Below are 23433 nucleotides of genomic sequence, written 5' to 3'. Positions count from 1 at the left end.
TTATAAACTGGGCAAGTTTGAAAGTGGAAACTAGTTCTGTGCCCTTTGTTTCTACAATTTTCATACATGGATGAGTTGGCAAATCAGAGTTAGAGAAGTCAGTTGTCTTTGAGCATGTTTCTGCTATTTTCAAGAACCAGACATTGTTATATACAAGCACAATATATTCTGTAATTTATTTTATGGGCTGTTATACCAGTTTTTATCAAAGGCTCTAATATTAAAGTATTAAAATGCTTTAATGCTAAAACATCTTTTATTGAACGGGTAATCCCAGTCTTTTTCCTCTCATTCTGAGTACTTAAGATGGACTAACGAGTCTTTAGTAATTTTGTATTCAGGAGTTTTAATTGACCAATCACTGTTTTCCAAAAAGACTGAACAACATATAGCAAGCAGAACAGAGGAATTTTACACAATAGTCTTTAATTTTTTTCTTAAAAAATTAGAAGAGAAAGAAATGCAAGGCATTTCAGGGTGTTGACTGTATTATACAATCTGTTTTATATAAGTCAAAAGACAAAAGGAAAAAAAAGACTGTGGCTACGGTGAAAACAATGTTATAGGTAATACAAAGAAAGGAAAATTTTCATACCCCAAGGAAAGCACCAGCCTGAAAACCTGCTTCTCAATGTTTCTCAAAAGACAATGTAAACCAGAATGACTGTTTTGTTTTTAGACCGGCTGTAAACTCAGGCAAAAGAAATCTGACATTTCAGAATATATTACATGAAATCAAATATGGAAGAAATGAAACCTTTAAGTGTTTGGAGATATACGAAGTCCAAGTGTTTTGACAAGTACAAAAAGTTTTATGCTGATGAAGTGGTTTATTTTTTCTAAATTGCTTAGAAAATTATTCTCTGAGGGAAGAAGTTAGGAGTTACAATTGCCAACAGTTGTAAAAAATAGTCTACTAGGCTCTATTATTGTAGCAGTATTAAGTTATATCTTTTGAAGTAAAGTTATAGAAGGTTTAGATGCCCATTTTAAAATGATTTTTTAAAAGACAGGGAGTGGGGTGTGGCCTGACCAATAAAAATATCAGTAAACAAAATGAGGAAGTTACTGAATACACACTCCATGTATAATTAACTTAAGTGTTAATTAAGAACTTAAGAACAAAACCCTCATACACCTAGATATATGGAGGTTGAATCTGGTGAGCTGACGTTAAAGTCTTAGTCATATTACTACTCACTTCTATATATGGTAACTACTAGAAGTTAGTACCTGTATCAGTAATCTTAGGATTATATTAAATTTTACAGATTAATCTGCATTCACTTATATCCTCCCATTATTGCTCCTTCCAGGAATCTGAACATTCTCCTTTGGTGGTTTCCCGAATCTTTTCAACGTAATTATTTCTCAAGAAAAGGAAATTTTGCTTTGAGCATTAAGACACACAGTTCTGCTATGTTTATTAAATGGTTCTTGAAGTATCTGATTCTTGGTTGAAGGTAGACGATAATCCATATTCATATAAAAGGAGCTGTTATCTTCAGAAGTCTTTTTGTAAATCTGAAATAGGATAGATTTTTATCAAGGATAGTAAAGGAAAACAAAGCTCATTTATTTCACATTCTGATTTGCTTAATGCTTCCATTAAATTCACATCATGCATAAAGATTTGCTTTCACATTTGCTGAAGCCCACATTATAGGCTGAGTTGGTACAGAACGAGAATACAAAGGACTTAATATGCCCTAATGGAATGGCAGCTTCAATGAGGCTTTCCAAGTTCAGAGTCATCACTGTTCATTCAACAAGCACGTATTTGAGTGTCTACTATGAGTAGAGCATTATCTTAGGTACTACTATTTAATCATCACGTTTTATTAAAAAATGAAGTGGAAAGGGGGCTTATATTTCTATAACATTGCCAGTTTTCTATGGTATTCATCAATCTCTTGAATAATACTCACTACTGATTTTTTTCCTCTTGCCTTACACATATGCTTGGGTGTCTCCTAGTCAAAGAACTTGATAAGCTCGTTGAAACTTTCCTGTTGCTTGGCTTCTGTGACACTTATACTTAGATCTTTCAGCTTCCAAAAAAATCATTACCAAGTTTCAAGGATGGCTCTAGTATCTGCACTTTTGGGAGATCTCCAGCTCTACTGTCCTAATACTAACAACTCAATCTATTCCCTGTTTCTCCCTAGATACTGCTAATACATTTATCTTTCTAGATACAACTACAAATCATGACACTCCCTTCCTCAAAAAGCTTTAATTGCTTCCCTGTTCATGTGAATTAAACTCAAATTCCCAAGACTGGAATTCAAAGCAATCTGCACTGTGGCTTCTTTGAATTTCTATCTCATCACTCCCTGATGCATCTTTTTACAAATAAGCTATGCTACTTGATGGCCTCTAGAGTGACTTGATGCTTTCTTGCTTCTATGCCTTTGTTTCTGCTGTTCCTTCAGGAATGACAACCTGTCTCCTTTCTCCACTCCTGTGTCTTTATCTCATCAAATCTGTTTGTGGAATTCCTACTTATACCTCAAGTATGATATATTGGCACTGGGGACTAGAATTCATACAGTAGTTCACTGAATAGAGTTAAATGCCATTCTTTTCATATAAAATCTTCCCAGGTTCTCTCAGTCAGACGAGACCTCTATTGCTTTTTTAGCATTTTATACTTTTTTTTTTTTTATCAGTTAGTACTCCCTAAGGGCAGGGAGTCATGATGTGGAATTCATCCTTGTAAAATTCATTTTTATTTTTCTCATAGAACCTGACATATAGAAAGTGTTAAATGAGTATGTGCTGAATTGAATTAAGGGACCTCAGTTTTCAAAACACTAAAGATAGTAAGATAAACTAGTAACTTTTCTTGCGAGGGCAAAGATTAGAGCTCTAAAAATTGTTCACTTGCTAGATGTTTTAAACTGCCCATACTAAGATCAAAACAGCTCTAAGGGAAAGGTATAGAATCTTACCACTCCTCTTGAGAAGTTCTCCTTTTCGGGATTTGTCCAGGTTTTCAAGAAACTGCTCAAAAACTTTTACAAAAGGAGCTAGACTGGTCTTCTTATAATCTAAATTATGAAGACCATGAGTTATAATTAGCATTTTGGCAGCAAGAATAACATGAAAATATAACTTTTAGTCTCTTGTAAAAATTCTATAGAATGGTGCTGTCCAATAGAAAATAATGAGAAATGTATAATTTAAAACACTCTAGTAGCCACATTAAAAAGGTGAAATTAATTTCAATGGTATATTTTATTTATTTAACCCATTATATCTAAAATATTTCAACATATAAAAAGTGAGTGAAGTTGCTCAGTTGTATCCAACTTTTGCGACCCCGTGGACTGTAGCCTACGAGGCTCCTCCATCCATGGGATTTTCCAGGCAAGAATACTGGAGTGGGTTGCCATTAAAGATTGAAATATTTTACATTCTTTCATACTAAGTATTTGAAATCTAGTATTTTGTACTTAAAGTATAACTCAATTTATTAACAGATACTATATTATCATATCATTGGAAATACTTCATCTAGATTTATAGTATATGTAGGTAAAAAAGCAAGCTCATATAACTAATTTTTCTAACATGCTTAAAAGTTTTCCAATAATTGACTCAGTTATCAGTTTTTAAGCTTAAATTAATTAAAATTAAAAAAACAAAACAAAACCCTGTTCTTTAGTTATACTAGCCACATTTCAAATGCCTAATAGCCACACGTGGCTAATGTATTACAGACAGTGCTACTCTAAAACACCCAAGCCATATGTATATAACTACTCTAGTAGTCAGGCTTTCTGGTATTAGACCAACATCATCTACTGCTATGTGTTAAGTCCCACCAAACACTCCTTTCTTTGGAAATTGTGGCTTCAATAATAAATAGTTTAACCAACAGATCAAAACACTGAAAATGTGAAGTGAGGGCCATACCTTCTGGAAACAATCAGAAGTTTATAGTCACATGCATTAAGTACAGCGATTCTTTGATTTATAAAATAGTCTTAAAAATGTATATAAAACTTTGAATACAGAATCTTAATCATTATTTAATTATACAACCTATAATTAATTCCCAAAGGAAGGGAAAAAATCTAATTGAGATCAAGATGAGATTTGGATTTTATCTGCATGGAATTAAGAATACTCATAATAGTTTACTAAAAAGAATTTAAAGAAAGAAAAGAAAAGGAACCAGGGACTTCTCTAGCGGTCCAGTGGTTAAGACCCCATGCTTCCACTGCAGAGTAGGTTCCATCCCTGGTCAGGGAACTAAGATCCCACATGCCATAATTATATATTGAGTACTATGCTAAATTATAAAAAAGTATAATCCATACATACTACTTTATCTCAAGAAATTTTTATGTTTTAAAATATTTATTTATTTGTGCCACTCTGTGAGGCTTGCAGGATCTTAGTTCCCTGACTAGGGATGGAACCTGGGCTCCTTGCAGTGGAGGTATGGAATCCTAACCACTGGACCATCAGGGAATTCCTTCAAGAAGCTTTTAAATGAATTGGAAAAACAACTCCTCTATGTAGTAACAGAAGACAATATATAATTAAAGGCCAAACAGGCATACGGATAATTTGTGTCCAAAGAACTGACCAATCAAAGTTGACTGAGGTAGCTATGAACTGGATTTTAGAAAAAAGATTAATTTTAATTAGACAGTCAGTGAGGAGGGTAGAGAACATACCAGTATTTGGGAAGTAGAAGGGAAGGAGCAAATGGTATTAAAATGAAAATGGACAAAAGTTTAGAATCATAGAAATTAAAGAAATAATAAGGAACTTAAATATCACCTATGCCAGCCTCCTACCTCATCTAAAGCATCCCTGACTTACTCATGGCTAATAGCCTTTATGAATACTTGAAAGTGCAGTTTATTTCTGAACACATATTTATTATAAAGCTTCTCCTTATAGGGAGCCAAAACTTGCTACCTTAAAACCTCTGAACAAAGTAAAAAGATGTCCACAAAGCGATACTATTAAATTTAAAAAGTTGTGTTAAAAAAAAAAAAGTAAAATAGTACTAGTAATAGTACTAACTAACTAATTTTTATGTGGGAAAAAATAGCAGCAGCAGCCCTAATTCTAACCTTTCCATCTTCTTGAATGGCACCTACTTTTTTCTTATCTAGCACTTAATTTTAAAAATGAATACTTTCATTTTTACTTAGAAATTTAAGGCCATTCTTCCTAGGTCCATGGCTTTTTTGTGGGGAGGGACTCTAGGAAGGGGTTTGAAAGCTCTTAAGATCCTCTCTTAATTCTGAGTGTTAAATTTCAAAATGATGTGCCTTGGTGTAGGCATATCATTCTCATTATGCTGAGCCCTTTCAACAAAGGGCTCATTTCTGGGATGTTTTCATATATAATTTTGACAATTTTCCCCCTCCCTGTTTTATTTGTTCTTTTTCTGTGAGATATTAGACCTCCTGAATCAGTCTTTAATTTTCTTTATTTTTTTCCTCCTTATAAACATAACTAACTTGTCTTTTTTCTACTACTTTCTAGGAAGTCTCCTCTTTTCTTTTCCAGTGAGTTTTATTCTAATGATTATGTTTTTGATTTCTAAGACCTCTTTCTTATTCTGAATGTTTTTTTCCCCCATAGCATTCTGGTCTTGCTTCATGGATACACTGTCTTCTCTTAATCTCTGAGGATATCAGTTTAAAAAAAAAACAAACGGTTTCCTCTGTTCCTTGCATTGTTTATTTTCCCTGAGTTCTTTTTTTCCCCTAGTTTATATTATTATCCAGTTTATTTGTTAGAGACTTTGGTCCATTATTTTAAACAGAATGCTTGTAATTATTTTATAAATATTGATGGAGGAATGTACCTTGTTTATGTTAGAGCTGAAATATATGAAGTGACATTTGAGCTTGGATTCTGAAAGAAAGGTAGCAACATTTGACTAAAAAGATCAATCAGAGATCTGTTCTGCCCATTACAGTAGTCACGAGTCACATGAGGCTATTTAAATTAAATGAAGCTAAAAATTCAGTTTCTCACATTTCAAGTTCTCAAAAGTCACGTGAAAAGGCTAGTGATCACCATTTGGACAGTGCATGACATTTTCATCATAGAAAGTACTGGTGAACTATTGCTATAGTGTCTCTTGGGTGTTGGTATAAGATTTGACTTTCACTAACAGGCAGTTTCGGAGAAGGCAATGGCAAGCCACTCCGGTACTATTGCCTAAAAAATCCCATGGATGGAGGAGCCTGGTGGGCTGCAGTCCGTGGGGTTGCTAAGGGTCGGACATGACTGAGCGACTTCGCTTTCACTTTTACACATTGGAGAAGGAGATGGCAACCCACTCCAGTGTTCTTGCCTGGAGAATCCCAGGGACGGGGGAGCCTGGTGGGCTTCCGTCTATGGGGTCACACAGAGTCGGACACGACTGAAGTGACTTAGCAGCAGCAGCAGCAACAGGCAGTTTTATATTCCCAGCTCCTTCAAATTCTTGGATATACAATTCAGTTACCCTTTAGACATATATTTAATATAACACTCATCTGGATACAAAAACAAGTAGAGAACAAAATACTGCATACATAGTAGTTGTTAAGTACATAGTTATTGAATCTAAGACTATGAGATTCAAACAATTGTCAAAATCAATTGACGATTTAATCTTTCAGTATAGATCCTGGCATTAAATGTTACTTTGTGAATATTTGTTGACTCACATTGGATTCAACAGCAACTGATGAAGGAGAGAAACATTGTGATCATATTATTTGCTACTGAGCTGGTTTCAGGATAAACAATGATCCATTCTGGTCTGAATCCAAGGCAAATTAATTACTGAGTCACAGAAAGATGTCAATATAAAAAGATTATGTTAAAGTGAGACTTCAATATACTAACTTACCTCTGGTTCTGTGTTTAATAGCAGATTCAGCTCCGTTCTCTTTTTCTTCTTTAGTAGAAATAACATCCAATTCATGGCAAATGGAACTACAAATAATAGAAGAAATTTAAAAGTTGATTCTTGGTCAACATTACCCAGTGTATGAAAGCACATGAATTTCACAAGATTTTTTGTGAAAAAAATGTGGCCAAATGAATTTGGGATATTCTAAACATCATACTCTCTCGAGTTTTCTATGCAGGTTAGCATATTAAAGACTAGGAAATTTTGCTTAAGTCAACATTTCTCAAACTTATTTGAACTTTTTTTTTTTTTTGCATAATAGTAGTTGAAAAACTTGTGTTCTGTAGAACTCACTAGGAAATGCTCTTCTGGAAGGGCACCATCATACAGCCTCAGAGAAACTGCCTCTCCAGAAGGGATCGAATCCAATTTACTTCACATTTACAACAGTCACAAACAAAAAAGGAGTGATCAGTGCCCTGGAACATACCTTATGGTTGGAACAGTAAACGGATCAAACTGATCCACTTTCTGTAAGTCAATAGGCACAGAAATGCGACCTGTGAGAAACAAAAAATTATAAACTGAATATTGTACAATACAAATAATTATAGGCTGTCCCCTATGAGTTATTTGTGGCTAAAACTTTAAGGCTTAGAAAGAGGGTTACATTAATCTGTTAAGAATATTTATTTAGAAATATAAATTAAAAGTACTTTTGGGGCTTCCCTGGAGGTCCAATGGTTAAGACTCCACACTTCTAATGCAGAGGGTATGATTCTATTCCTGACTGGGGAACTAAGATCCCACATGCCATGTGGCCAAAAAGTTTCAAAAAATAGATAAATACAATAAAATTGGGTCTTTAAAAAAAAGCACTTTCACATTAGTGTCTTTTATTTCTCTAAAAACACCAAAAAATAGATGTGGAAGATTGTTATTACCTAGCTCCTCTTATATCTATTTTGATTTCTGTTTTCCTCTTCCCTATATCCTCCAATATGTAAATATGGAACAATCTCAAATTTAGTGAGTCCTGAAGATGGAACACAAAATAGATGGAAGTAGTTTACTTCATTACTTTGATTAATTTGCCGAAATCAAATAGATACCTATGTGTTGAGCATCTTTGGAAATAATATAAATGACATATTACCCTTTTACAAAATCCACAAGTGGGACATGACATAAAATTAATATCTGAAAAATGAGATAATGAATTTAAAGAATGGCAGGTGACTAATAAAATAATTAAGGAAATTGGGAGTTACTGGTGGAAGGCAGAGTGAAAAGACTATAGCCATTTAATGGGAAAAAGATATAATAAAAATGTATACTTATGAGTGAGGTAATTAATTCCTCAAATCTTGAATATTAAATAAGGGAAATACTCAGTGAAGCTTTAGAATATTAACATTAAGAAACATTAAGCTTATTACCAAAATAAACTAAAAACACATAATTGGCAGATTTGAAAAGGGGCTATATAAATGTATACACTACAGAGCCATTGTAGACTATTAAAGTAAACTAGGCAATTTGGGAGTATTGAATATGTGACAGACACTTTTCTAAGCATTTTACCTTTTAGATCTTCACCATAAACCACTGAGGTTATCTCCAATGTACAGATGCTAAAACCAAGGGTAGTTTGCTTAACTTCCCACAGCAAGTGGTAGAGTTGAATTGTTGATACTAAAAAGGACAACTAGATACTTCTAATTGTGTCCTCTAGCTGGATGGAGCAAAATTTATGCCAATATATCTACTATCATACTTATTGTAAAGTCAGTTTTAGTCCATCAAATCTTATCCAGAAGAGTGAAAGAAGAAAGCTAAATCTATTGAAAAAGACCTGAGGGAGGCAGCATAGTGGAAAGACCATGGAATTTTTTTAAATTGAAGTACAGTGTCGTTAATTTCTGCTGTACAGCAAAATGAATCAGTTCTACACCTCCCCCCCGCCTTTTAAGATTTCCTTCTCATTTAAGTTACCGCAGATAATTGGTACAGGTTCCCATTATTTATTTACACAGTAGTGTACATATGTCAATCCCAATCTCCCAATTCATCCCACCCCCTGCTTCTACTTTGGTAACCAGAAGTTTGTCCTCTACATCTGTGATTCTATTCTAAAAAGCATGGAACTTTGAGTCTTAAGAATTGAACTCTGTTATCAGTTCTGACATAATTTTTTTATTTTTGGCCATACTACGAGGCTTGTGGGCTCTTAGTTCCCCGAATCGCTCATGGTCCCCATGAGTGAAAGTGCTGAGTCCTAACCTCCTGGATCACCAGGGAATTCCCCTAAATTTGTTTTAAGACTGTGGACAAATCACTTTAACCTCTCGAGCCACTGTTTTCTCATCTGTACAATATGTGCTGTTGTTCTGTGATTTTTAAGTTCCTCTCCAACTCTACTTTTAATGCTGAACCTTAGAAACTGAACTGAAAATTATTTACATAGTGGAAACTCATTGAATAGCTACTAATTGACAATGGAAAAGTAAGTTAATTCACATATTAGCTGACAGAACAATTCTTCAAGCTTTACTATTTCAGACATTCATTCACACCCAGTGACATGGTTTCTGTAACAAAAAATAACTTTGATTTTTCTTTTGTTTTTCATTTTTTTTTACATAGTACCTGTTTTAGGATGAACACTAAAAGGGCTCTTCAGTAAATGATTGATTCCTTTGCTAACATTGATATCCAGTCGTGGAAAACAATACTGGAGCATGATCTCCCACTCAAGCCAGGGTCCACATTTGTCGTTTTTGTTGTTTTTCTAAAAACAGATGCAAGTCCAGCATGAGGATCAGTAGGAACTTTTGAAGATTTCTTTAAGGTGGTGAAAAAATGATCTTCAACCAACTTTAATTTAGTAAGTGAAAAAATGAGAATTTAATGAAGAATTGCATTATTGTATTTATAATACAGATTTCAATGGAATATACCTGATGTTTGTTGACAGTGTTCTTCAAATTCTCCCAACGCTGAAGTGAACTGCTATGCCTTTGGAAGCCTTGTTGAAGTTCATCACGCATTGGTGATGGATCATTAAGGAACACACTTATTTAGGGTACATCAATGAATAACTTATTTCAATGTGTATTACCATAAGGATATCTAAAGATTATATAGAAAGTAATTATTATTTTCTAAAATACAAATATTAAACACAAAACCTTAGAAAAATTCCCCTGTTAAATTGTATTAGGTACGACAGAAAGAATGCCAAAATAGCTATAAGGTTTAAGGTAGAACTGGTCCGTGATCTGTATATATTTTGATGATGATTTTGCATCCGTTAAGCAGTCACTAATTTTAGGAGGATCAACTTCCAAAATGAGGAAATTTATTTATAAAAGAGCCTCACTTCTTATTGTATTCCAGACTAGAGATTAAAAAAAAAATGCAGAAATATAGGAGATGTGTAAAAAAGATTAAAACATATTATATAAGTACGTGAGAACATGCAGGTAGAACAAATTTATAATATCATAGGTCAGTACAAGTAGCTCACATAGAAATGGTCTTGGGAAAGGATATTTTCAGGAACAAGGGCTAAAATTTTATCCCAGCTTTCTTTATTCTCAAGAATATCTTGATCAACTAAGGCATACTGTTCAAAGTATTTTTTTATTATGTTTATAGATTTTCTGTAGGAACAATAATAACAAAGTCCCAACACTATTAGCGACATATATGGCACATGGCTTTTGTTTACTAGGGAGGCTAGTACTTATTTTCACTGAATTTCTAGAACTTAATTAGATAAAATGGGAATTATACCTCTTCACAGGGTTATGAGAGTTAAACACTCTAAGGGGAAAGACCCTAGCATAGTACTTGGCTTAGACTAGATATTCAAGAAATGTTTACTTCTTAAACCTCACAATTTAGAAGGTTAATAGCAGCGTAGACATGTAACAAGGACAGAAAGGAACCAAGTCAGGACAATGTAATAATACATCAGAAGTAGGATGTGGGATACAATCTACAGTTTCTATTCTGAATTGCTTGCTTTAGCATCTCAACACTTAAAGAGTGCTTTGCATTTTGAAAATAGACTTTGCATCAACTGTTTTATGTATATAGATTTGTATGTTAGGTTACTAGCTTTTATTTTATTATTATTATTTTTTTGGCTGCACAGCACGCAGCATGCAGGATCTTAGTTCTCCAGTCAGGGACTGAACCCATGACCCCTGCAGTGAAGGCAGAGAGTCTTAACCACTGGACTGCCAGGGCCCTTCTACTGTTTCATTTAATCTCTGCCACAACTCTGAGATAGATGGAGTACACATTGTTCTCCCCGTACTGATAAGAAACAGAGTCTCTAATATTTTATCAAGGTCATATTAAAGTGGCAGAATAGGGATTCTTACTTCTAATGCAATGCTCTTTCCATTATCCTAGAGAAGTAGTGAATTCAATGGAAAGGGTACGGTCTTTGGACTCAAGCAGACAAGGACACGTATCCTGATTTTAATAATTACTTGCATAAAGCCAAACAAATTATACAATCTCTCCAAATCTCACTTCTCTCATCTATAAGTGGAGAAAACCATCATGTATCTACTGAGGTTGTTGTGAAGACCAATAAGAACATTTGTGAAACACCTATCAAGAATACTGGAATGTACAAAACAGACAATTAATTAATTCTATTATTGTTGTAAAATGCTACCCTGGTGTAGAAAATTGATAAAGTAATTCTAAAAGCACATGCAGGTAAATCAGACACAACTTAAACTTCATGGAGTCTTCCCCAACAGACCTGACAAAAGGGTGAATTTTTTCACTTAGGTGAACTTTCTTTTTAACATCTTGACCACCCTGAAAAACAAACCATCAAAAACAAACAAACAGAAAAAACTTCATGTATATTATATAACATAAATGAAATAAATCAAAATTTTCTTTAACGTGTTCTAAAGATATTGATTAAATTCTGTCAAAGTATAGAATCTTGGATGCCATTTTATACAGTCTCAATACCTGTAATTTTCTTGGTTAACTTTACTTGACATTCTTTGACCAGAAAAGTAAACTAAACTTCCTTTTGCCACAAAGGAGGATACTTACAGCAAAATATGAGATAATCTTAAAAAATGTAACTACTGTGATTTTAAATGAACTATTGGTAAAATCATTTACTCTGAAAAATGAATGCTTCAAGGATAGTCTGCTTTTGTTACTAAGCATACAAGGCTGGGTAATGTCTAGCTAACGAAGAAATGTAAACTATCATTAAGAAGACCTTACCTTTACAAGACTCAAATATTCAACTATCCCAGAACGTACTGCAGAGGACAGTTTTCTAACTGATTCATCACAGACCCAACAATGAACACCTCTCCTTCCAGAATATACCCAGAGACGATGTTTAAATCCAAAGTCCTCTGAGGAGGGAAGAAATCATCAGTTTTAAAATAAATTTGTAAATTTCTGGTTCTTGCATATTTCTCTAGCTTATTTTTAACTCTTATCCACATGCACTCATCTTAACTATACTACAGTTGACCCTTGAACAAAGTGGGATGCCAAACCTCCCACTAGAAAATCCACATAAAACTTATGGTTGGCCTCCATAGACACAGTTCCTTGAACTTCCTGGGTGGTCCAGTGGTTAAGAATCTGCCTGCCAATGCAGGGGACACAAGCTTGATCCTTGGTCAGGGAAAATTCCACATGCCATGGGGCAACTAAGCCTGTGTGCCACAACTACTGAGCCTGTACTCTGCAATAAAAGTCTGCACACTATAACGAAGAATAGCCCTCCTTGTCAACTAGAGAAAGCCCATGCCTAGTGATGAAGACCCAGTGCAGCCAACAAATAAATAAGTTGTATGTGTATGTGTGTATATATATATATATAAAAAGACGAGTGCCTCTGCATCAGCAGTTCTTCTATATTTGTGGTTGCACATCTGCAGATTTAACCAACTATGAAGCATATAGTATTGCAGTATTTACTATTGAAAAAAATCTGTATAAGTAGACTTGCGTTGTTCAAGGGTCAACTGTACATAATTTGTAGTTTCCCATGCTCCCTGAACTCTTGCCTTCAGTTCTTTACTTATCCTGGTCACTCTGCTAAGAATTTCTTCATGCCCAAGTACTTCCATTTCTCTCCCTGACCAATTGCCATTTCTCTCTAAAGACCCAGTCTAAGAATATTAAAAGAGGTAACAAATGAAAGTGTTTGGAACAGTGCCTGGTACATAATAAGCCTCTTATATAAGTTAGTCATCATCACTGTCATCCTTATCATCACCTCTTCCAGGAAGCCTTTTCTGATCTAAGATCTTCCCATTCCCTGTATGCACTCCTGCTGTTCTATATCCCCATAGCACCCTGTGCATATTAACACACGTAATCCTGAATTTTCTTGTTTCCTCTTTAGACTGCATAACTTACTTGAGGTAAAAATTGTTATCTTTCATAGTTCCCTCACTTAGGACAGTAACTAGCATGCAAGAGTTGCTCAACAGATGACTGAATTGGGAAAAAAATTACATGATTTGATCAATAGCTTTATCAAAGTTTTAACTACAACTTTAGCTATCATGTATTTCAAAGAAACATGTCAGAAATTTATGAGAATTGATTATAAAATGGTGTAGACAGATTTATATTCATAAGGAAAAAAGATTCTTGCATGTGACCCCATTTAGATACTGCCAATACTTGCCTTTCAATGCTCGGTCGATGATATGTATGGCCATCGTCATGAGGGTCCAGCACTTGGAACATATGTCTGCAGAACTGGGGCAGAATGATCATTACTCACTGTCAGTGATATCACCCACTCTACTAGCAAAGCATGTGGAACTCACCTGCAACATCTCCTCACATCGTCGTAGTCTGTCATGTCAATGTCAAACACCAGTTCTTTTTCCTGAGCCTGGAAAGCTCCCAGCTTCACTGTGTTGTGTTGATTGGGCTAAAGGGACAAAATATCAATCAGTTTCTATAAGAGCTGCCACACTGTCAGATATTCTTATTTCCTGCTGCTGCTGGTAAGTCGCTTCAGTCCTGTCCGACTCTGTGCGACCCCACAGACAGCAGCCGACCAGGCTCTGCTGTCCCTGGGATTCTCCAGGCAAGAACACTGGAGTAGGTTGTCATTTCTTTCTCCAATGTGTGAAAGTGAAAAGTGAGAGTGAAGTCGCTCAGTCGTGTCCGACTAGTAGCGATCCCATGGACTGCAGCCCACCAGGCTCCTCTATCCATGTGATTTTCTAGGCAAGAGTACTGGAGTGGCTTGCCATTGCCTTCTCCGGCTTATTTCCTGCTGCTGCTGCTAAGTCACTTCAGTCGTGTCCGACTCTGTGCGACCCCATAGACGGTAGCCCACCAGGCTCCGCCGTCTCTGGGATTCTCCAGGCAAGAATACTGGAGTGGGTTGCCATTTCCTTCTCCAATGCATGAAAGTGAAAGTGAAGTCGCTCAGTCGTATCCGACTCTTCCAGACCCCATGGACTACAGCCTACCAGGATCCTCCACCCACGGGATTTTCCAGGCAAGAGTACTGGAGTGGGTTGCCATTGCCTTCTCCCCGGCTTATTTCCTACCTAGAAAGAAAAAGGGGCCAAAGAGAAGGAAAGAAACCATATAATGCCAAGTCTGTCAGTGACTGACATAGAAAAGCAGCTCACCGATTTGATCCTATACAGCCAGAAGTGATGATGGTGTAACTTTCATCTACTAAAAACAAGGTTTGATAAATGTTTTACCATAAGTCTTTGTTTTCTTATAGTCATATTGATATATAATTGACATAAGACATTGTATAATAAACATTTGTTGATCAATAGAAATAATAAAGCATTTTTAGGTTTCTGATCAGGAAAGGTCCATACAAATAATTAGTAGCCTACTGCAAGATTTTTTAAGGACCTTTAATTGTTATCGGGCATTATAAGTAACAAAAATGTGTTTAAAAATTTTCAATAATTCAAAAAGATCTCCCAAGTCAGTCTGGCTCAAGCTCTAAGTAATTTCTTTTGAGGCTATGGACTATCTGATAAAGAAGGTAGACTGAATGCAAATACTTATTTGGCTTCCTCTAAACCTGGCATCACTGACTCTGTGGACATGAGTTTGAGTGAACTCCGGTAGTTGGTGATGGACAGGGAGGCCTGGCGTGCTGTGATTCATGGGGTCGCGGAGAGTCGGACACGACTGAGCGACTGAACTGAACTGAAACCCGCACAGAAATAATTTTTTCTTTTTAAAGACAGGTATAAGTCTTTTTAAAAAGAACCAGAGAGGAGACAATACCACCACAATTTTTATAAGGAGACTTAAAAAGCTGAATCTTCAGCTCTCAGTGAAGAAGAACAAGAAGAAACCCAGTTTACATCTCAGAATCCCCATGTCTTAGGAATAGGTGACAACAGGTATCTCTGGAGCTGAGATTAAAAACAGAAGGATCGATTACAAATCTATTTACGAAGCAGTTAGTGCTAAACCTACTCTGTGGAGCTAGGTGAATGTGCTCCATTTCCCTGGCAAAGACACCTGAATCATTACCTGGAGAGCATAAAACAGAGGGTCCCTGGACTGAGAAGGGGAGAGTAGGCACAGCTGAAAAAAGGTTGTACTGTACCGATATTCAGGGGATTAATTAGACATTTACTTGTGGAATGTTGAGACCTAGCTCTCTCCTCTGTACCTTTCCACTGCCACCCCAGGCAGGAGATAGGAAGATTCCTCTCTGAAGACCGACCAGGTGTGTCAGGCATTGTTATTAGGCTCTAGGAACAGATCAGTGATCAACTAGAGCTTTCATTCTAGCAAAGACCTAGAGAAATTGACATCAGAGCTTCCCACAATAAAATGGCCCAGTCAGATCACTCTTTAGTAAAGAAATCTCAGCCATGTACACAGAGCTTCCAATCAGTTCTTTGGTACTCTATTCTTAAATATAAGCAACAAGCAAGAAATTACCAGATATATGAGGAAAACCTCTGATAAAAGTGGAAAAACAGAAAAAAATATAACTGTAGCGAAAACACCTGTGTAACAGAAGAAAATGTAAAAAACTGTCATTGATATCTTCAGCAAGATCAGATGTATCAGTGAAAAGAGTACAGGATATGTTAGAAAAAAAAGGTTCTTGGAAATGAAAACATAATAGCAGAAATGAAAACCTCTAAGGAAATTCCCCAGAAAGCAGAAACAATGAAAACAAAAAGTAGGAAGAGAGACTTCCCTGGTGGTCCAGTGGCTAAGACTCTGCACTTCCAATACAAGGGGGCCTGGGATTCAATCCCTGGTCAGGGAACTAGATCCCACATGCCACAACTAAAGATTCCATATGCTGCAATGAAGACTGAAGGTTCCTTGTGCCTCAGTTAAGACCCAGCACAGCCAAAAAAAAAAAAAAAGTTTGCCTCTTGGGAACAGAAAATAGGGGCAAAAGTAGGAGACCAAAAAAAAAAAAAAAAGCCTAATTAATAGTAGTTGACTTTGTAAACTACATGCATATATAACCAATAAAAACACACAAAGAGGATGTATAGATGCCTGTCTTGGCCCATTTTAAGAAATGAAACCTTTTCCCCTTTCTGTGCTAGGGAGAAGGAGTAGAGTAACACCTTGGCTCTTCTATAGACTTCAGTTTTAATCTCCATCCCTAAAAGAGGAGTAACCTGCTCCAAAGTATTTTCCCTGCCTGTCTTTTCTTACCTCCTCTCCTTTTCCTTTGGGATTTAGAGTCAGAAAAACTGGATTCAGGTCCTATCTCCCTCCTTTACAAATTTTGTAACCTAGGCCAAATTATCTAAGTTCTCCTTTTTAAAAAAGAATAATGAAGAATGACACGAAAAACAAGCTATACAACATTAAGAAAAAGCTTCATACAAAAGCTATTATTCTATGTGTATCTTTTCCCTACCTATGTGTATTTTTAAGGAAAGGAAGAAGGGCAATTTTGGGCAATTATGTTCATTCATTCAACAGACACGATGTACTCTCTCTGCCCAGCAGTATTCTAGGCACTTAGAATGTATCAGTGAGGGGAGAGGGTAGGAGGAAGGGCAGGCTGCAGGCCTCTTTGAGTAAGGACTTGAAGGAGGTGAGAAAAATGAACCAAAAAGATACTCTGGGAAATGGGTTCTAGGCAGTGGAAATTGATTGAGCACAGGAATGCAGTGAGTGAGGGAGAGAGAGTGGCTCTTACTGTGCGTGAAATGAGAAGCCACTGGAGAATGGTTTTGAGCAGATGAATCATGATGATCTTACTTGTTTTAAAAGGATCCTTTTGGCTGCCGTGTTGAGAATACAGTTTAGTCTACAGGAACAAAGTGTTAGGAAGTTTTTACAATAATTCAGATAAGAGGTGATGATGATGGTAGTAGCACTAGCAGCAGTGGTTAGTAGATATTATTATGGCAAAGCTAAAGAGATTACCTAGTGAAAGAGATATAGGTGTGAGAGAAACAGAGGAATAAGAATGATTCTCTCCAATATCCTCTGTGTTCAACCATGCTAACTTATTCACTTAGTCTTAAAAATTTTTTTTTAATCTATTTATTTTGATTGTGCTGGCTTTTCCTTGCTGCATGGGCTTCCTCTAGTTTCAGTACATGGGGTTCTCATTGGAGTGGCTTATCCTGTTGAGAAGCATGGGTTCTAGGGTGTCTGGGCTTCAGTTGCAGCTCCCAGGATCTAGAGCACAGGCTCATTATTTGTGGCACACATGCTTAGTTGCCCCGTGGCATGTGGGATCTTCCTGGACCAGGGATCGAACCCATGTCCCCTGCATCCACTGTACCATCAGGAAAGTCTGTCATTTAGTCTTTTAGCCAGATACTTGGCTGAAAGTTTTTTTGTCCTACAGTGAATATAGCCAATCCATTTCCAAATGATTTCCAGTCAGTAAAGTATCAAAGGACATTACAATTTTTTTTTTTTACTTTACAACTTCCTTATAAAAATGGTTGAAGTGTGGCTCTTCAAATAAAATAAACATTACAAATTTATCTCAATGCTAGGGGCACCAATGCTTTCTTGGTTTAAAAAACAACAAATTACATAAAAACCGATTTCTTACTCTGTGGGAATATACTGCGCCAATATCAATCTTGTATGGATTCATTTTCTGCATCTCCTTTTCCAGATCACTTTGGTTGTTGAAGGATTGGTAGCGAATGTAAATATCATCTTTCAATGTGAATGAAAATTCACGGTGCTGAAAGTAATTCTTTACCACTGCAAAATGTACACCTTAAAGTTAATTTGGTACTTTATCCAGCTCAGAGCATTAAAACATTAACCAATGAGAAGATATTTTTAATGAGTCCTCTGTGCTCATCACTATGCTACATGTTAAAAAAAAAAAAAAGAGCTAGTTCCTAATTTGAAGGGGTTTACAAAGATGAAAAGGCTACCCACTCCAGTATTCTGGCCTGGAGAATTCCATGGACTGTATAGTCTATGGGGTCGCAAAGAGTCGGACACGACTGAGCGACTTACACTTTACACAAAGATGAAGATAAAGATGCAGAAATATTTTCAATATGTAATACCACCTCTCTTTCCTTGGTGGGCACTAATAAATTCAAGCGGGAAGGGTTAAGTACCTCTCCTCTTTTAGGAGATGCCCCTCTGTCCCTGAGCAGAACACGACTTTGCAGCTTCATGCTGACTCTGTACCTCCCCCCACCCCCACCCCTCGCTCGCTCTCCGCTCCGTGGTTGCAGGTAAACACCAAAAGGAAAGTGAGTCCGACCATTTGAGTCGGAAAAATCTCATGGCCTGAGGAGCTGGTGAGCTACAGTTCACAGGGAAGCAAAAAGTCGTCATGACCGAGCGACTTAGCACACACTAACATGTAGTGGTAGTGGTAGTGGTAGCGGCTATACCTTTCAGTGTGCGGCGTAGGCTGGTCATTACATCCTCTCTCGGCCCATTTACTCCTCAGAGGTTTCGGAGAGGGCTCGAGATAACGCACGAAGGCGCCCAGCCCAACGCCTGGCGCACAGGAGGCACTTCGTATTGTCATTCCAAGGTACCCTCCCCAAACCTCCTCACACGCCTTTGCAGACACAGTACCACCCCTTTCCCTGCCTCCATCACCTCCGCCATAGTTGAGCCAGCGATAGTATTGGCCGTAGGGAAAGAGCCTTCGGTAATAAAGCTTAAGCAGCTCGGGCAGCTCAGCAGGGTCAAACGCCTCCATGGCACGCAGAATTCAACCGTGAAAGGACTACCGCAGGAATTGGCGGGAACACACAGGGCGAGCGTGCGCTACTGCGCAGGCACTTCGTGGCCACAGCCCGCCTTCCGCAGGGGCCGCTGGGAATTGTAGTTCCTATTTGGAGGCTGGCCTGGGCGAGGCCGCTTCTGACCGACTGGGCTTCCATGGTAGCTCAGCTGATAAAGAATCCGCCTGCAATGCAGGAGACCGCGGGTTCGATTCCTGAGTCGGGAAGATTCTCTGGAGAAGGGATAGGCTACCCACTCCATTATTCTTGGGCTTCCCTGGTGGCTCAGACTGTAAAGAATCCGCCTGCAATGAGGGAGACCTGGTTTCCATCCCTGGGTTGGGAAGATGCCCTGGAGAAGGGACTTGACTACCCACTCTGGTTTTCTGGCCTGGAGAATTCCATGGACAGCAGAGTCGGACTCGACTGAGCGACTTTCCCATTCACTTTCTGGTCGAAGGTGGTGCACCTGTGGTCTCTGCCCATTTACTTCTTGGCTAGGTTCCCTGCACACGTGGGACGAAGAAGACCACACCCATTCCGGGACGATTTACTGCGGAAAGATGAGCCCTGGAGCATATGGTTTTCGTTCAGTCTCTCAGTCGTGTCCGACTCTTTGGGACCCAATGGATTGCAGCACTGCCAAGCTTCCCTGTCCTTCAGACATCTCCCAGAGCTTGCTCAAGCTCACGTCCATTGTGTTGATGATGCCATCCAGCCATCTTATCCTCTGTCGTCCCCTTCTCCTCCTGCCTTCAATCTTTCCCAACATCAGGGTCTTTTCCAATGAGTTAGCTCTTGCCATTGTGGCCAAAGTATTGGAACTTCAGCTTCAGCATCAGTCCTTCCAATGAATTCAAGGTTGATTTCCTTTAGGATGGACTGGTTTGATCTCCTTGCTGTCCAGGGCACTTTTAAGAGTCTTCTCCAACACCACAGTTCAAAAACATCCATTCTTTGGTGCTCAGCCTTCTTTATGGTCCAACTCTCACATCCATACATGACTACTGGAAAAACCATAGCTTTGACTAGATGGACCTTTGTTGGCAAAGTAATGTCTCTGCTTTTTAATACTCTGACCAGGTTTGTCATAGCTTTTCTTCCAAGGAGCAAGTGTTTTTTAATTTCATATCTGCATTCACCATCTGCAGTGGTTTTGGAGCCCAAGAAAATGAAGTCTGTCACTGTTTCCTTTGTTCCATCTATTTGCCATGAAGTGATGGACAGGGAGGCCTGGCGTGCTGTGATTCATGGGGTCGCAAAGAGTCGGTCACCACTAAGCGACTTAACTGATGGGACTGGATGCCATGATCTTAGTTTTCTGAATGTTGAGCTTTAAGTTAACTCTTTCTTTCTTCTCTTTCACCTTCATCAAGAAGCTCTTTAGTTCCTCTTTGCTTTCTCCCATAAGGACGATATCATCTGCATGCTGCTGCGTCACTTCAGTTGTGTCCGACTCTGTGTGACCCCATAGACGGCAGCCAACCAGGCTCCCCTGTCCCTGGGATTCTCCAGGCAAGAACACTGGAGTGGGTTGCCATTTCCTTCTCCAATGCATAAAAGTGAAAAGTGAAAGTGAAGTCGCTCAGTTGTGTCCGACTCTTAGCGACCCCATGGACTGCAGCCCACCAGGCTCCTCCATCCATGGGATTTTCCAGGCAAGAGTACTGGAGTGTGGTGCCATTGTCTTCTCCGGTCATCTGCATATCTGAGCTTATTGCTATTTCTCCTGGCAATCTTGATTCCAGCCTGTGCTTCTTCCAGCCCACCATTCCTCATGATGTACTCTGCATATAAGTTAAATAAGCAGGGTGACAATATACAGCCTTGATGTACTCCTTTACCAATATGGAACCAGTTCATTGTTTCATGTCCGGTTCTAACTGTTGCTTCTTGACCTGCATACAGGTTTCTTGGGAGCAGGTAAGGGGGTCTGGTAGTCCCATCTCTTTAAGAATTTTCCAGTTTGTTGTGATCCACACAGTCAAAGGCTTTAGTGTAGTCAATAAAGCAGAAGTAGATGTTTTTCTGGCATTGTCTTGCTTTTTCTATGATCCAGTGCATGTTGGCAATTTGATCTCTGGTTCCTATACCTGTTCTAAATCCAGCTTGAACATCTTTGTATTCTGGGTTCACATACTGTTGAAGCTTAGCTTGGAGAATTTGAGCATTACTTCGCTAGCATGTGAAATGAGTGCAGTTGTGTGGTAGTTTGAACATTATTTGACATTGCCCTTCTTTGGGGTTGGGGTGAAAACTGACATTTTTCAGTCCTGGGGCCACTGGTGAGTTTTACAAATTTGTTGGCATATTGAGTGCAGCACTTTAACAGTATCATCTTTTAGGATTTGAAATAGCTCAGCTGGAATTCCATCACTTCCACTAACTTTGTTTTAAGTAATACTTTCTAAGGCCCACTTGACTTTGCATTCAAGCATGTCTGGCTCTAGGTGAGTGATCACAGCATCATGATTATCTGGGTCATTAAGATCTTTTTTTATATAGTTCTGCTGTGTATTTTTGCCACCTCTTCTTAATATCTTCTGCTTCTATTTGGTCCATATCTTTTCTGTCCTTTATTGTGCTAATCTTTGCATGAAATGTTCCCTTGGTATCTCTAATTTTCTTAAAAAGATCACTAGTCTTTCCCGTTCTATTGTTTTTCTCTATTTCTTTGCATTGTTCACTTAGGAAAACTTTCTTCTATCCTTGCTATTCTTTGGAACTCTGCATTCAGATGGGTATATCTTTCCTTTTCTCCTTTGCCATTTGCTTCTCTTTTCTCAGCTATTTGTAAGTCCTCCTCAGACAACCATTTTTCCTTTTTGCATTTCTTTTTCTTAGGAATGGTTTTGATCACTGCCTGCTGTACAATGTTACGAACCTCCAGCCATACTTCTTCAGGCACTCTATCTATCAGATCTAATCCCTTGAATCTATTTGTCACTTCTACTGTAAAATCATAAGAGATTTGATTTAAGTCATACATGAATGGCCTAGTGGTTTTCCCTACTTTCTTAAATTTAAGTTTGAATTTGGCAACAAGGAGTTCATGATCTGAGCCACAATCAGCTCCTGGTCTTGTTTTTGCTGACTATGTAGAGCTTCTACATCTTCGACTGCAAAAAATATAATCAATCTGATTTTGGTATTTACCGTCTGGTGATGTCCATGTGCAGAGTTGTTTCTTGTGTTGTTGGAAGAGAGTGTTTGCTATGACTAGTGCATTCTCTTGGCAAAACTCTGTTAGACTTTGCCTTGCTTCATTTTGTACTCCAAAGCCAAACTTGCTGGTTACTGCAGTTATCTTTTGACTTCCTACTTTTGCATTCCATTCACCTTTGATGAAAGGACATCTTTTTTTGGTGTTAGTTCTAGAAGGTCTTGTAGAACCATTCAACTTCAGTTTCTTCTGCATTAGTGGTTGGGGCATAGACTTGGATTACTGTGATGTTGAATGGTTTGCCTTGGAAGCCAACCAAGATCATTCTATCATTTTTGAGATTGAACCCAAGTACTGCATTTCAGAGTCTTTTGTTGACTATGATGGCTACTCCATTTCCTTTAAGGGATTTTTGCCCACAGTAGTAGATATAATGGTCATCTAAATTAAATTCTCCCATTACTGTCCATTTTAGTTCACTGATTCCTATAATGTCAATGTTCATGCTTGCCATCTCCTGTTTGACCACTTCCAGTTTACCTTGATTCATGGACGTAACATTCCAGGTTCCTATGCAGTATTGTTCTTTACAGCATCGGAATTACTTTCATATCCAGACACATCCTCAACTGGATGTTGTTTCTGCTTTGGCTCAGCCTCTTCCTTCCTTCTGGAGCTATTTCTCCGCTCTTCTCCAGTATCGTATTGGGCACCTACTGACCTGGGGAGTTCATCTTTCATTGTCACATCTTTTTGCCTTTTCATACTGTTCATGGGGTTCTCAAGGCAAGAATGTATATAGACTTCGGTTATCAAGATGAAGTAAAAGAGATGTTCTCTGCTAACTTTGACTGTTTTAGAAACAACACATTTAAGCAATTAAAGAAGGTTTGGAAATTAGTTCTTCATAGGATTTCTAGGTCCAATATATGGAAATAAATGACCAACCAAATGAGAAAAGCAGGATCTATTTATTCAAGAACTTGTTTATACAGAAAGGGAGTCAGCCACCCTCACTTGTATTTTGACAGACTCAAATGTAGGCAGAGGAATGGGAAAGCTTTAATAGGGACAAGAGAGAAGGTTTCAGGTGTATCCTGAATCAAGGCTCTTTGCATTGGGCAGGTACTTTATAAGTGGGCTAACACACATTGGGACATCGTATG

At 37.9% G+C, this 23433-nt stretch overlaps 1 protein-coding gene across 1 annotated transcript; it reads right to left on the bottom strand.

Moving 5' to 3' along the window:
• Nucleotides 1-409: 409 nt before the first annotated feature.
• Nucleotides 410-19165, bottom strand: PRIM1 (DNA primase subunit 1). Its single transcript, XM_055394817.2, has 13 exons — nucleotides 18977-19165; nucleotides 17952-18109; nucleotides 13729-13835; nucleotides 13584-13657; nucleotides 12155-12291; nucleotides 11667-11725; nucleotides 10436-10545; nucleotides 9841-9932; nucleotides 9530-9671; nucleotides 7371-7440; nucleotides 6878-6963; nucleotides 2955-3053; nucleotides 410-1524 (listed from the first exon to the last, which is right to left on the bottom strand). The coding sequence occupies exons 1-13, from the start codon at nucleotides 19077-19079 to the stop codon at nucleotides 1505-1507; spliced, it is 1257 nt and encodes a 418-aa protein (XP_055250792.2). The 5' UTR covers nucleotides 19080-19165; the 3' UTR covers nucleotides 410-1504.
• Nucleotides 19166-23433: the final 4268 nt, after the last annotated feature.

Source organism: Moschus berezovskii, chromosome 6, assembly GCF_049115385.1.
Source record: "Moschus berezovskii isolate FMDL1 chromosome 6, NW_MosBer_1.0, whole genome shotgun sequence".
Classification (NCBI taxonomy): Eukaryota; Metazoa; Chordata; class Mammalia; order Artiodactyla; family Moschidae; genus Moschus; species Moschus berezovskii.
This window is presented reverse-complemented; position numbering and strand designations above follow the sequence as displayed.